This window comes from Micromesistius poutassou, assembly GCF_964030765.1.
Source record: "Micromesistius poutassou genome assembly, chromosome: 12".
NCBI classification, from domain to species: Eukaryota; Metazoa; Chordata; class Actinopteri; order Gadiformes; family Gadidae; genus Micromesistius; species Micromesistius poutassou.
The window spans coordinates 10,137,754-10,152,753 of record NC_140282.1 but is presented as its reverse complement, the minus strand read 5'-3'; the positions used below and the strand labels follow the sequence as shown (position 1 = coordinate 10,152,753).

Below are 15,000 nucleotides of genomic sequence, written 5' to 3'. Positions count from 1 at the left end.
GAGATACAGACCCGCAGGTCAATGTGGAAAAAGTCAAACAATAGTGTGGTTCAGAATGAAGTAATCACTAAAAGTATTCAGTGAAGTATTTGGAAGTGAGTATTTGCCAGCATTTGATTTGTATTTTTAAGTGATTAACAAAGAGAATATCAGGAGCACTGTGCAGTCTGCTCTTCAAATCCCAACTTACATTCAAACACATAATTACCTATCACCCTGGCCAGACACGACAGGCTGTGTGGTGTGTGTGTGTGTGTGTGTGTGTGTGTGTGTGTGTGTGTGTGTGTGTGTGTGTGTGTGTGTCTGCCGTTCCTCTAACAATTGTTTTAGGTCCATGAGAAAGATGGGAGGGAAATAAGCTCCACTTTGACAAACAAAACCAAAAAAGCTCAAATAACCCAAGGACAGAAAAATACTATCAATGAATCCGATTTTTCATTCATCGCAGGCGACAAACACACACCCTTCTCATTCAAGCACACACTCACAAAGAAAGAAATCGAGATAATACTTTCTTTGGAAGCCAGTCAAACTGTGGGCGGAAAGGGGAAAGCAGTCACGCAGGGATATGTTCTAACATCAGAGAGTACCGCTTCCTACGTGTGAAAAGCATCCCAGAAGAGTTGGCCCATTCACGCCATTGGTCCGAGATCTCCACCATCTCTGCTTTTTGGCGGAAACTGAGTTCCCGTTGGAGACCAGGCGCGTAAGAAGCAGTACTCTCTGGTGTCGTAATGAGCCGAAGTCGCCGGCGCCTCTGATCTTGCATCCTGTCACCTCTCTCTTTCTCTCTCTCTGCTCGGTGAGGAGAGAGAGGGAGAGAGGTGCGTGAGTCTGGTTTTAATCCCACACCTAATCGTCGTCATCCTCACTCACCCCGCTGGCTTCTCTCGGCGGGCTCTGGCGGGCCGTGATCCAGCTCGTCTTCATCACCAGAGCCACCACGATGGACACCGTGCACACGCATGGACTCATCCTCATCCTCACTGCGTCCTTCCTGCCCCCCCCCCGGACCGGGTACTTCCTTCAGCTCTCACCCCCTGAAGCCCAGGTGTAAAAAGTCCCGGTTTGGTCCGTAATGGGCTTACTGGGAAAAAACGCCGGCTGTCAGCAGACTTGGACCACACACACACACACACACACACGCACACACGCACTGGTTACTGGTGTCTGGAAATGACACACACCCACACACACACACGCACACTCAGATGTGAGCCGGTGCCTTGAGCCAAAAAAGAGCGCTTAAAACTGCCTTTAAAAGCGTCCTGGCTTTGATGCAGCTCTTTGATTCCCCCGTTAAACGGCCGTGTCCCAGGAGGCAAAGCAGACAGCAGCGGCTGGGCGTCCCTTTACAACACACGCGGTGAGCCCTTAGATCCTCCGCTGACAGACAGTTAGATGTCTGCTGCACGCTGCGGTGCTGTCCGGTGTGTGCTGGCTGGATCCAGGGTCTAGTCCTCTGAAGTCACTCCCCTGCACTCGCACTCAGACCCTTGTATTTATCGATGCGGCCCCCTCTTCTTTCCACCACACTCTTCAGAAATCAACTCCACCTCCTCCTCCTTCTTCCAGGCCGGCCTCGCGGTTCCTCCCTCCCTCGGCATCCCTCTAGCGCGGCTTCAGCCCGGACACACCTCCCTGCTGGAGCCCACCAGGGCACGGCCGTCTGAGCGGGCCTGCTGCACTTAACTCACACTCAGAGCAAGGGATTGAGGAGAGAGAGAGAGAGAGAGAGAGAGAGAGAGGGAGCGAGAGGGAGAGAGAGGGAGAGAGAGAGAGAGGGAGCGAGAGGGAGAGAGAGAGAGAGAGAGAGAGAGAGAGAGAGAGAGAGGGGGAGAGAGAGACAGGAAGCCAGTTACAGGGGGACAGCACAGTTTAAGTTTTAAACTGCTTTGGCAATGAACATGTTTGTTTTCCATGTCAATAAAGCTCTTTTGAATTGCGTTTAGAGAGTGAGTCTGTCTGGCTCTCACGGTGCCCTCTGTCTACCGGAACACGCCTCTCCTTTATTCCTATTGTTTGTGTTCTGGTGTCATTACCCCGTCTGCCTGTCTGTCTCTTGTCTGCCAGTCTGTCACTTGTCTGTCGGGCTGTCCCTCTTGTCCATGAGTCTGTCCCTTAAGTCTTCCAGTCATTCCTTCTTCTCTCGTGAGTCTGTTCCTCTTGGCGGCCTTTCTGTCAGGCTGTCCCTCGTGTCCATCAATCTGTCCCTCGTGTCCATCAATCTGTCCCTCTTGTCCATAAATCTGTCCCTCTTGTCCAGTCTTTCCCCGCAAACCTGCCTGACTGTCGCTCAAGTTTTCCAGTCTTTCCTTCTTCTTTTGTCAGCCTGTTCCTCTTGGCAGCCTGTCTGTCCCTTGTCCATCAGTCTGTCCCTCTTGTCCATCAGTCTGTCTCTTGTCCATCAGTCTGTCCCTCTTATCCATCACTCTGTCTCTTGTCCATCAGTCTGTCCCTCTTGTCCCTGAGTCTGTCCCTCGAGTCTTCCAGTCTTTCCTTCTTCTCACGTCAGTCTGTTCCACTTGTCCCTGAGTCTGTCCTTCAGTCGGTCCGTCTTGCTCTCCGTTCCCTGACCAAACCACACACAAAACCACACACACATTCTTACGCAGACACACATTCGCACGCAGTCTACTGACGCACACACACCGACAGACAGTCTTAGAAGCTGCAACATGTGTTTTAAATGTGATCCAGACATTGGGGTTACGGGAATGCAGCGTGCAGCACCACCAGCTCTTGCCCTGCCAACAGCAGCGTCCTTGGGCCCGTCCAGATACCAGCGACCCTGGGCCAGGCCGAGGGTGGGAGTAGGCAGGGTGGAGTGGAGGGGAAACATCCACAGCCTAGCCCTGCGGACATGTGTTAGCATGTTAACGGCTTGTTCCCGGAGGGACAGCTAAGCCACGACCAAGTGACGAGACTGAATGGGAAAATTAGTTCAGTAATTGTGCGCCTTGTGAAGGGACGTAAAGAAACAGGCTTGTCGTTCATCATAAATTGTGATAGATAAAAAAAATGATTAATCCGGCATGTAAAAAAATATCTCTTTAATGACCTTAATGACCTAACCGTGAATTATTTGACAAAACATTTCCTCCCTGGGATTATTTAAACACTGCAAAAATCTTTTACAATTCAAAAGCTATAATCAACCCTGAGTAGCTGAGTGCTGTGTGACCACAACGGGCCGAGAGCAGAGTAAACATTACAACAACAAGGTCAGAATTGTCTGTTTTCTATTAGCGGTTGTGCAAACAGTTGCAGTAGCTCCATATGTTCCATTAAATATCAAAGTGCAACATTGAAAACCAGATCAACTGCAATGCCAAGCAAAAATAAAAAAGCTTAAATAAAACATTTGAAAACACCAATCCTTGTGTTGAACACACATTGCAAATCCCCACTGCAAATAAATGTAAACGTAACGAAGCATCAGCCCCGTTATAGTGGCTCATCACAGCCAGGTCACTACAGGCGGTCTCTGATCTTGGACCTCCAGGTGACGGCCCTCTCGAAGCCGTTGGTTCCGCTCTGGTAATCCCTGATGGCCTGGGAGATCTCTTCTTCTGTGGTCATGACGAACGGACCTGAAGAAGAAGCATAGGGGTAGCTCAGCTTTAATAGCGCTTTGGTTGTTCCAAAGCGGTTATTGATGGAGACAACTGTATTGTCTGAGTCAACATTGTAATTGTTTGTTGAATTTTTTAACAGCTTTTTGACCTGAATTCTGATCCGAATCCAGGTCAAAAAGCACATCTATGTGCAAAACCCAGGGTCGTACCGTGTTGAACGACGGGCTCTCCTATCGGCTCCCCGGCGATAAGCACAAACCGAGCAGCCTCCGGACCCTGCGTAACGTAAGCAAGGGTTTGATGTTGAGGGTCATCTAGACTTCAGGATAAGTATCTTGAACCTTGAGTGTTAGGTTAGGAAGAAACCATTGAGGAGTGCATATTTGACCTTGTTTTCTGTTTTGACGGCGTCTCCCGCCGCAAAGAGCACGGTGTGATGGGGCTCTACCAGTTGCTGGAACTCCTCTAGCCCTGGAGGTGAGAGGGGAGGGACAAAACATCGAAGAGATGGAGGGCATCTCATTGAGATGTTGTGGTCAGGCTGCCCCCTCTCCTCACATAGCTGAGTGGATTTAATGTATATAGCTTTAATGTCTACTTGTCCATGAGCTTTACATTTATTCTTGCATCGACATTTCTGTACCGAGCTAATTTCCCATCTGGGATGAACAAAGTACACATTTTCTTTAATGTATCGTTGTTTTCTGTTGGATTAACAAGGTGTCCATTTTGTATCACAGACCCCACAGTAGCGGTGTTAGAAATCGTTCCCTATCATGGATATAGTGCACTATATAGGGTGCTCCCCATTTTGTAGTGGTGTTCGAATTCTCAGTGGTTAATTTCATTCACTATATAGGGGACAATAAAATACCCAAAATTTGAGTGAACATACGGTGTTCCCTACATGTTACTCCCGTATACCACAATGCAATGCGGGCACATTTACTGACGCAAATGACATTTAGCGTAGTGTCCGAATTCTCGTTTGTTCGTTCCCTATATAGTTCACTATATCATAAACACTATATAGGGAATAGTGAGTGAGCAAATAGGGAACGATTTCGAACACAGCTAGTGACTTGAGTCCATCATACAAAATGGACGCTGCTTGACCCTGAAGTCGCTAACCTAAAATCGTCACTCTCGCTGTGAAGAAGAAGAAAAAACCCAGACCGGTCTCCTCGTGGCCAGAGAACCGGCGCACATCTACACCAAACTAGGCATTGGTGGGTGGGAGGGTCCCGTTCCATTGTTGGGTTTGGAGACCTGACCTGATTCAAGTCATGACTTTAGTATTACATTGTTTACAGGCTAGTTTAATACTCTGGTATTGGCAGACATCTGAGAGTGATTAGGGCCGGTTTGTGGTACCATACAGAGTTTCTGTGTAATCAGATCATAATAGAACCTATTGAGAACGGCCAGAAGGAGGCTATATACCAAAGAAGTGGCATTTAAATGAGTTTGTTGCTCTCAAAGCAGCTTTCCATTAACTGCTTTCAACGATATTAGAGGAAAGCAGTTGTTTGGTTATTTGATTGCAAGGTAGCATTCAGTAGTACTGGTGAGATATTTGGATTAAGTTTGTTCACGTGAATCCCTTTTTGAAATAGTATTCAATTATAAACTGTGGTTTACTTTGTTATATATATATACACAAAACCAATTCTGAAATTTAATTTGGATTTAAACTGCAAATTAGTTTTAATAATATTAAAGTCTTTAAAGTCTTTAAGTCTTGAAGTCTTGAAGCAAACAGGTTTCCGCTCCACATGAAATAATACTCCATTTAAATAATGGTACAGAGGAGTGTGCTACATCACATTAACATCATGACCCACACACTCAGGGGCCACACATTCAGGGGCCAACACTTACCAACATGAAGGGACCCCGACAGTGTGTAGATGAATGTTGTCCACCCTGGGAAAAACACAGGATTTAAACGTCAGGATTTAAAAAGCTAGTTGGGTATAATCAGTAGTAAAGTGGGCGTGTCCACCTAGATGTATGATGGTAAGCAAGCATGAAGGTAAGCAACATTTGCTGCAGTCCAGTGGGTGGGCTGGTAGACTGAGCTATCCAGCATAAATCGAGTTGGACGCGCCCACTTGTGATGTCATTAAAACAAAGGGAAAGGCAGATTTTCAAAGGGCTTGTAATGGTTTACCACACTCACACCTGGTGACATAATATCACCCCTTTAAGGACGTGTCGTCAAACTAAATGACCAGTTCTTCGACCGCTACCGCTGGTAGGCTCCCTCTCTTCCAGACAAAGAACCATTTAGTGAACACCCAAGATACTCTCAAACACTCACATACCAAAGTATTTTTTATATCATCATTTTTGTATCAGTGTGAACAAAATTTTGATTTTACAAAATTGAGAGAATACAGTTGTCATACTAGGAAAAAATCTAGAATATAAAACGCTCTGAAAACCCCTTTCAGCCAGTAGGTAATTAAGGAAAACGGGGGGTAAAGGTGGAACAGCCCAAACAAATAAAATACAAATCAGGACTTATTTAAAACCAGGGTATGTTGAGCGCACCCTACCTGCAGGTACAGGCTGGACATGTGCTGCCCCTGGCTGCAGGGTGAAGTCCAAGTACAGAGTAGGGGTCCTTGTGTACACCTTAGACTAGGAGACAAGAATACACATGATACACATATGGAAATAATGTACTTGAATCTCTCTCTCTCTCTCTCTCTCTCTCTCTCTCTCTCTCTCTCTCTCTCTCTCTCTCTCTCTCTCTCTCTCTCTCTCTCAGGGTATGAATAGCAAACCAGATGCTGCAGGAGATCAGTGAACTGTCTTAAACTGTCCTGCTGCTTTTATTTCCGACCCACATGCCAGGTCACCAAGGCCTCGGTCAAGCCGCCTCCCCCAGGGACGACTGCTGGACGACCACCTGCAGCCACCATCGCTAGCCAAGGGTGTGAGTGTATAGCTTACACGCAGTGGTCAACACGGGACCAACAGATCTGTACACAGTGTATGTGTGCATATGAGTGTGTTTCTCTTTGTGTGTGTGTGTGTGTGTGTGTGTGTGTGTGTATGTGTGTGTGTGTGTGTTTCGCTTTGTGTGAGTGTGTGTGTGTTTGTGTGTGTGTACCTTGGCCCCCAGGGCCTCCCCTGATATGACTGCGGCGCGGACCCCCCCCTGGCTGGGCTTGGGGACGTCTCTGCTCCTCAGCTCCTGGTAGCACGGCTCCACCATCTTCTGGACGCGCGGCAGGTTCACCCACAGCTGCAGCCCCACCACCGGCTCCTCCGACACGGGCATCTCCGCGTGGACCACCCCCCGCCCCGCCGTCATCCACTGGAGGAGGAGAAGAGGGGGAGGAGGAGGGGGAGGAGGAGAAGAGGGAGGGGGGAGGAGGAGAAGAGGGTGGAGGAAGAGGAGGAGAAGAAGAGGAGGGGGAGGAGGAGTAGGAGGAAAAGAGGGAGGGGGAGGAGGAGAAGGGGGGAGGAGGTGGAGGGCGAGGATGAGGGGGGGAGAGTAGGATATGAAGAAGGTTTATAGAGAACATGTTATGTATCAAATACCTTTGGGATATGTCCATCGTATTTTCTGATACATGATCCAGATTCATCCTTCATTTAAAAAACATCAACATTTCATTGGGACCTAGCTCCTGTTTACAGTAGCCAAACCGATAGAATACCATATATTGATTTCACATACATGTATGGGACATTGTAAAAGAAAGGAAACAAATCAGGAATTATGGAAACATATAGATCTGGTCTGCCTGTATGTCTGTCATTGTGAATGTATACATTCATTTCAAATAAGTCCAAGGGGGGCTGGAGTGGAGCAACAGTATTGATTAAAGCTTGTATTGAGAGGCCAGTACTTTGTGTGTCTGCCAAGGAAGTACAACATGCCGGCAAAATAATAAAACCACTGCCAAGCACAAGCACTTTCACTGATTCATCCCAGCAGTGTGTGTGCATGTGTGTGTGTGTGTGTGTGTGTGTGTGTGTGTTTCTCTATGTGTGTATGTGTGTGTTTCTCTATGTGTATGTGTGTGTGTGTGTGTGTGTGTGTGTGTGTGTGTGTGTGTGTGTGTGTGTGTGTGTGTGTGTGTGTGTGTGTGCATGTGTGTGTGTGTGTGTGTGTGTGTGTGTGTGTGTGTTTCGCTATGTGTGTATGTGTGTGGGTGTGTGTGTTTCTCTTTCTCTATGTGTGTGTGTGTGTGTGTATGTGCATGTGTGCGCGTGTGTGCGTGCGTGCGTGAGTGTGGTTTCCCTTCTCTGAACACCCTAACAGCGCTCGGGGCTGCATGCTAACACTGGATGCTAGTGCTGGATGCTAGTGCTGGATGGTGTCTTATGACAGCTCTTGTGAGCATACAGAGGTATATATATATTTATAAAACGGGGGGCCTAAATCAAGCGTTCTGATTGGTTCCCAACCGTTGTATATTGAGCGTATACACACAGCTATGACGCCCGTTCAGAGTTCAGTATCACTCCGCGCCTAACTCTAACTGTTGTTTATGTATATATAAAAGCGATAGCGTAGTTCACTGAAGCCTAAAAAACATGTTGTTAGGGTGGAAATGTTGTAAAGCAATAGGCACACGGTCGGCAATTTAGCCTACTATCGAGTTCGAGTGAACTCGATAGAAGGCTAAATTGCCGGCGAACCAAGCTACCGTCTTTAGCCTAGCCTTCTCTCTGAAGGACGCTACAGTGTGTTGCATAGCAACCGCCGTACACTTTGCCGGCAGCCAGGAGGGACTACTTTTTTGTATTCGTTAAAAAAAATGCTTTTCCGACTTTCTAGCTTTTTCAAAATTGAGGGTGTCTATGACTTTCATTTCGCCATATTTACGTAACCGTTTTATAAAAGCAATAGATCACTTCAGTCAGTGATATACGGTCATTATACCACAGTGAAGGGGGTCGCCGCCCCTCCGCTGTGCGTCGGGACGGACAACGCCCCTTAACTGTGGTATAATGAGCGTATACCACAGCCTGTCGTGATCTATTGCTTAAATATACCTTATACCTCATTTACCACACATGACAACATGACCTCAATCTCAGACTCAGAGTGACAATGCTACATTAGCGATGATGTCATGTTATGCTCACCTGTAAGTCGCCCGCAGACAGCTCGCCTGAGTGGCCGCAGAAATCCTCGTGGGCGGAGCTTCCTTCCAAGACGTAGGTCACCTGGTAGAAACAAGATGGAGGGGCAGAAAGACACCATGCATTATCACACACGTGCACACGCCGGCCTCCCAGAGGTCAGTGAGGACAGGAAGACCAGGAAGACGAGGTCGGGGGTCAGAGGTCAAACATCTGCTTTCCGGAGGGGGGGGAGGGGGGGGGGGGAGCGCTCTGACCAACTGCGGTGCGTCTACACAGCTGTGTGATTTCAGAGGTCATGTGACCGCACGAGTCAACACACCTGCTGAAAGGCATGCTGGGAGTCGGCCAGAGCTCAGAGCTACAAGGCCGGCGGCACTACGCAGTTCATTCAGGGACCGTGTTCCACACAGACCCCCAGAACCAATCCCCCGACGGGCCCCGTGTTCCAGACAGAGCCCCAGACGGGCCCCGTGTTCCAGACAGAGCCCCAGACGGGCCCTGTGTTCTGAATGAACCCCCAGTCAGGCAGAAGGAAGAATGGTTCCGCACTAGAACCCTGGTTCTGAGGGGAGGCTGAGAGTGTTTGTGTGTGTCTACCTATGTGTATGTGTGTGTGTGTGTGTGTGTGTGTGTGTGTGTGTCTATGTATTTCTGAATCTATGTGTGTTATGTGTGTGTGTGTGTGTGTGTGTGTGTGTGTGTGTGTGTGTGTGTGTGTGTGTGTGTGTGTGTGTGTGTGTGTGGGGGGGGGGGGGGGGGGGTTTTACAAGCTGAGTATAGGCAGTGTGAATGAGTGGAGTCATCTGGATTGAATATAGCGAACAGTCAATGTTTTTTATACAGGACATTATTCAAGGAGGGGAAAAAACAACTAACACACATGTTAGATTTACTTGTTGACTTTGGAAAATGGAACATAGAGGGGAGGGGGGTACATGTAAGTTGTCATAAATTGTTACTGTTCGTGTCGTAATCATACACAGTTTCTCTGCTATTGATTTTGCCAACCGCCACATAAGAGGAACAAAGGAAATGCGTAGCAGGCGGTACAATTACAGTTGAAGCCCAAAAGCCGCATTACAAATTACTCAATAAAGGCCTTGTAAAAAGACACATTATAACAGTACTGACATTGAATCCTTTAATTTTCCATAATAAATATAACCGTTGCTGCACCGTCTTGCCAATGGTGTCAGTGTTGGCCTTAAAACTCAGTTGATTGTCAATAAAAGTCCCTTATAGACTACTTATAGCGGTCCACAATCTCAGTGACCCAACAGCGCCATCTACAGGCCCAAACTAAGATTGAGGTTAACAATGGACAGTTAGCCTTTTATATTTTTGGAAAATAACAGCCAGTGAGTGGAACAAATTAAGAAAACGTTGAATCCAAATTAAATGTGCTTACCGTCTCAAACCCTCTGTGAGGATGATCCGGGAAGCCTGCTGGCTTGCTCAGCCGAAATTCGTCCAACATCAGGAATGGATCCAAGTTCCTGAGCTGAAAGCAAACAAAAAGCAGTTCAACAACGCAACATAAAGAGAGGAGATGATAAGGCATGACATGGCCTCATCAAGTCTGCCAGCATGTATTGTATTGTATTGTACAATGACGCAAACTTATTTATAAAATACATTTCAGTTTGATTATTGACTAGTGCTTTCAGGTGTGAAAATATTATATTTAACCAGATGTGTTGAGCATCAAATTCTTCCCTTGAGTACGTAGATTTCACATCACATCTATATGCCAATCCAGCCCGAGTGATGACAGATATCTACCTCCTTCCTGCCAATGCTCCTCCGAACGCGGGCGCCAACTCCCTCAGCCTGCTCCACGCTCAGAACGGTCCGTTCAACCTTCTTGATCTTCATCGTGTAGCACACAAATGGGCCTTGATACACCTTTTAAAACAAAGCATAAGGGCATTTATGTATAGATGTACATGTTGTGTAAATAAAATGATTCTCTTTATGCAGTAGACCAAATTGATTAATACTTCCACATTCAACCATTTACAAGGATGGTTTAACGTGGAAGGTTTGCAAGTGAAGAAAGGTTGGATGGATTTCCCTTTTTCATACGTCATGATGACTGTGCAGAAAATATGGTAGAGCCAGCTACAGACCCTCAATGATCACTCAGTTATTCCTTACAAAGTCGCATAATCTGGATTAACCACATTAACTCTTTGAATTATTTTGATAGGCTTTATTTTGTTCATTTTAAGCTTGGGTAAAGATTGAAGCAAAACACCAGAAATTCACGATATTGACCGGTAGGACTATGAAACTAATTCAATTATTGTATTGAATCATGTGTTATTTTGTCCCGTATCCCAAACGTGGTCTCTAGAGTGGGCTGCAGAATCCAGACCCCTCATGGTTAGGCCGACAGACCCACCTGTTACCCTGCAGCCTCTAGAGTCTAGACCACCTGTGACAGGAGGTCGGTAGGTTTTTTACATTCATGAGTAAGTTTATTTATCCGTTATTTTGAACAATTCTGAATTCAATGAATTGTTCTCAATGATATATGTCTTAATATCATGGACTGTGTATAGGTCTACATAGTAATTTAATCTAGTGAATAGTATGGAATAGAATATATAAACAAGTTCGATGCCTACCTTCTATTTTGATGTATTTGCCCGGAGCGACGAACACAAATGATAGTTAAAATATATTTGCTGAAGCAAATATTATATATGTATAAAAAAAGATACAGGTAGGTTGCAGTGAGTTTTATTGTCACTGCAGCGGAGAGTGTTTACAGTCCGGGAATCAGGAAGTGGGCGTGGCCTAACTACGTAGCCCACGCCCACAACAGAACAGAACCGATAGATGGATAGGCTATATTGATAGTGTGTGTGTGTGTGTGTGTGTGTGTGTGTGTGTGTGTGTGTGTGTGTGTGTGTGTGTGTGTGTGTGTGTGTGTGTGTGTGTGTGTGTGTGTGTGTGTGTGTGTAAAGTGGATTCAAATTCAACTGTAAGTTCATGGAATTTCTGTATTATATAGTATTTAAAGTGGACTAAATATAAAAACAGAATTGAATAACCATTACACTAACAACCACAATGTCAACACAGTAAAATAACACATCCCAATGAGGATCAAACAACACTACTGATCCATAGAATCATCCTCCTCATATCGTTCTCCTCCTCACAGCCACATCAGGCCGTGCATCTGCTGGACGTACGACTCTAGCAGGGGCGCATAGTTGTGCAGTTGCGTGTTCGATTCCCCCCCGGTAAGTCTGGCGCGCCGCCGCATGATGTCTGCTGCGATGCGCAGGCTGGCCGCCTGTCCTCCCGCCAAGTTCACCGCATGAGGTCCCACCTGTCGCCAGAAGCAGCGAGGCGGGAGACAGAGCCAGCTGTGAGCGGTGAGGAGAACATTTGTTCCGGAGATGACCTGCTGGTGCTCAGCTCAGGTCAAGTTGAACCAAATGGTATTTGTATACCCTTGACAGTTCTGACATTTGACATTAACAGTCGAGTCCCTCTGATCTTTCTACCCTTAACCACAGTAACGTTCATAAGCCCACATTAATACATATTTACCCATTGAACTTTTACACTTTAGCTTTCTGCACTATTGATTATTGTTATTATAATAACTTCCATCGTGATGGTGTCCTATTGTTTATATTTATTATATGGTCAGACGTTGCTGTAGGGATTGGAACAAAGATCAATGATATTCTGTAAGTAAGAGTGACTAACGGCTACCTAACCCACCTGGAGGGCCGCGTACTGGCCCATCACATAGAGAGGACATCCAGGGGCCCACTGCAGGGCCGGGGTCACACAGGGCCAGCCCTCCATCACCTGCAGGGGGCCAGGAGGAACCACAGGAATCTCAATGTCAAATGATACTGCTTACTATGTGTAAATGATACCTCTTTATATGTATTTGTGTGTTTAAATGATACCACTCTATGTATGTGTGTGTGCAAGTGATACTGCTTTCTATGTATGTGTGTATTCAAATGATGTTGCTCTCTAGTGTGTGTTCATATTGTACTGCTTAGTATGTTTAAATTATACTTCCTTCTGTGTGAGTTTTTAAATTATACTTCCTTCTATGTGTGGGTAGTTGAAAGGATACTGCTACTACTAACTTCACAAGGTCACAGTGGCATCAGTTGTACTTCACTATCAGTCAATCGCATCCATCCACTCATCCCTCCATTCATCATCCCTCCATCAATCCATCCATCGACCATCCAACAATAAAACATCCATAAACAAACCACATCCATCCATCCTTTGATGCTCCATTCATGAACAATCCATCCATCCCTCCATTAATGATCCCTCTCAATTAATTCATCCAACCATTCTCCACCCATCCATCCGTCCCTCCTCTATCCAGAACGTGCCGGTATAGGGTATTCCTTCATGACCCCAGAGAGCAGCGGGTCATGTCTGGCGTCCAGCTTGCAGCCTGTAGCCAGCCAGATCCGGTCCCCAGTCCAGCCGGAGCCGTCACAGAGAGCCACGCTCCAGACCTGTCTCCTGTAGCACCACTTGGCCTCGCTCACCTGGGGACGAGACCACCACCCGTGTGCAACTGAATCATTTACCTTACCTATCACTTTACCACCACTAATATCTTTTTACCTTTACTTTAATTTTACCCCCCCCCCCCCCCCCCACACACCCCTCTTACGCACTTATTGTAATGTTGTACTTCTGGCACTTCATGTACACACTTATTGTATGTTGTATGTCCTTACACTTAAAAATAGTACTTAGCATTGTGTATCATCGTATTGTAGCTATCTTTTTTGTATACAGGGAATGGCTTGGTTCTATGAACATCCTAGCTGAACCGACAGTGATATATTGTTTCTCTTCTTCTGACAAATGTACTGATTGTAAATCGCTTCGGATAAAAGCGTCTGCTAAATGTAAATGTCAAAGTACTGTCAGCATATTAGACACCATTGGTTCTCACAGTTTTTTCACCGCCCCGCCGGTGGCCATATATATAGTGAACGTAATCATAACGGAGAACTGCACTTGAACTTGAACTCAGGAGGCCCCTCCCACCTGGCAGTAGGTCTTGAGGTCCACGCGTCCGCTCTGTATGAAGGGCTTCAGCTGGACGTAGGCCTCGGGGCTCACCGCGCCACCCTTCCTGGCCTGGCGGATCATGGCCAGCCGTCGGTGCAGGCTCTTCTCCCCGTAGAACTGGCTGAGGTGGGCCCGTCCGTCCAGCTTGATGCCGTGCTCCACGTGGGAGTACCGCCCCACCAGGCCCTCCACGTCGCCCACGTCAAACTGCTTCAACTGCGGCAGGAGAACCGAGAAGATTCGTTATTGGGATGTAGCAAGCAGAGTAGCATCATCTCGTCGTTAAGGTCCCATAGTGGGGCTGAATCATCTGGTCGTTCATTGCTGTTACAGCAATGAAGCATGCATGTTATTAAGGGTTATGAAGAAAATGACCTACTGAATCTCACGTCATTTTAGTCTATCGATTTCCTTCCATTACTTCACACAGATTTAAAAGGTGGAGTCTATTTCATAAAAACCATTCACTCACATGTTTTTTTTTTTCAACCAGTTACCATACAATCATGAGGTCAAGCCAGGCCACCCGCATTGGAGCTACGGTAACGATGGATTGCATTTTGGGTCTTTCCAGTGTATTAGCTGATTTGATATGTACATATTCATTTACTTCTTGACATTTTCCTAATCAGATATTCAGTAGGCATGTCGATACATCCTTGTTATTTGGTGTTTTTAGATCCCGTCCATCACCCTGATGGTTATTTTAGAACCACAGGGGACACAGAGGCATAACACATGAATGCGTGGTCTGTCAAGCTAATCTCAGAGCCTACCTGAAGGTGCTTCCTCATCACCCAGGTCACATGACTGGCTCCTTGCTCCAGGGCGATGGACACGATATGTGCGCTGGTCAGACCCCCCCCGACCACCATCAGCCTCTGGCCCACCTCACACACCCGACCAATGTCTGGGCTCAGCCCTGGAACACACACGCACACACACACACACACTCACAGTGGTCATAGTGCAGGTGTGTTTGTTGGCTTGTACATCCAGCAGTCCTACTGTGTTATAGTGGAACTCAGGGGGCGGGGGGGTGGGGGATGAGAGGTTGACCGCAGAGAGCCTGGGCAGAAAACCAAAAAGTCAAAGGGCTGGAGTTATGCCTTGTTCCCTGTTTCGTAACGGATATGTTCTGAGAACTCATTGGCATCAGATCCCCCTTCTGAAATCGAAGCACAAGTATATTTCTACAGTGGCCAGCCCAAACGACTGTGATATG

At 46.7% G+C, this 15,000-nt stretch overlaps 3 protein-coding genes across 8 annotated transcripts in view; all 3 read right to left on the bottom strand.

The window, feature by feature from the left end:
- vegfd (vascular endothelial growth factor D) overlaps window positions 1-1,008 on the bottom strand; it is a 9,282-nt gene extending 8,274 nt beyond the window's left edge. The window contains exon 1 of the mRNA XM_084475991.1: window positions 877-1,008. Coding sequence (XP_084332117.1) covers window positions 877-981 — 105 coding nt within the window. The 5' untranslated portion in view covers window positions 982-1,008. The remainder of the gene's footprint in view (window positions 1-876) is intronic.
- Window positions 1,009-2,502: 1,494 nt separating this feature from the next.
- pir (pirin) lies at window positions 2,503-11,473 on the bottom strand. Of its 4 annotated transcripts, none has more exons than XM_084475988.1 (11): window positions 11,321-11,473; window positions 10,473-10,595; window positions 10,099-10,191; window positions 8,691-8,771; window positions 6,700-6,906; window positions 6,140-6,224; window positions 5,460-5,504; window positions 3,967-4,049; window positions 3,788-3,854; window positions 3,500-3,593; window positions 2,503-2,855 (listed from the first exon to the last, which is right to left on the bottom strand). In XM_084475988.1, exons 2-11 carry the CDS (start codon window positions 10,563-10,565, stop codon window positions 2,507-2,509), a joined length of 1,197 nt encoding a protein of 398 aa, XP_084332114.1. In that variant the 5' UTR covers window positions 10,566-10,595; window positions 11,321-11,473; the 3' UTR covers window positions 2,503-2,506. The 4 variants fall into 4 exon arrangements, 3 of the variants coding, with proteins under 3 accessions (XP_084332114.1, XP_084332116.1, XP_084332115.1); XM_084475990.1 differs by having other exon boundaries at window positions 2,715-2,855; window positions 3,433-3,593; window positions 11,321-11,471; XR_014637600.1 differs by having other exon boundaries at window positions 2,730-2,855; window positions 3,396-3,593; window positions 11,321-11,470.
- Window positions 11,474-11,513: 40 nt separating this feature from the next.
- The window catches only part of LOC311356217 (uncharacterized protein), a 9,557-nt gene continuing 6,070 nt past the window's right edge, over window positions 11,514-15,000 (bottom strand). The window contains exons 5-9 of one of the 3 annotated variants that reach the window (XM_084475986.1): window positions 14,552-14,697; window positions 13,752-13,991; window positions 13,079-13,240; window positions 12,435-12,524; window positions 11,514-12,033 (exon numbers count right to left, since the gene is read on the bottom strand). In XM_084475986.1, coding sequence (XP_084332112.1) covers window positions 11,857-12,033; window positions 12,435-12,524; window positions 13,079-13,240; window positions 13,752-13,991; window positions 14,552-14,697 — 815 coding nt within the window. In that variant the 3' untranslated portion in view covers window positions 11,514-11,856. The remainder of the gene's footprint in view (window positions 12,034-12,434; window positions 12,525-13,078; window positions 13,241-13,751; window positions 13,992-14,551; window positions 14,698-15,000) is intronic. The other 2 variants (XM_084475985.1, XM_084475987.1) reach the window with 2 other exon arrangements.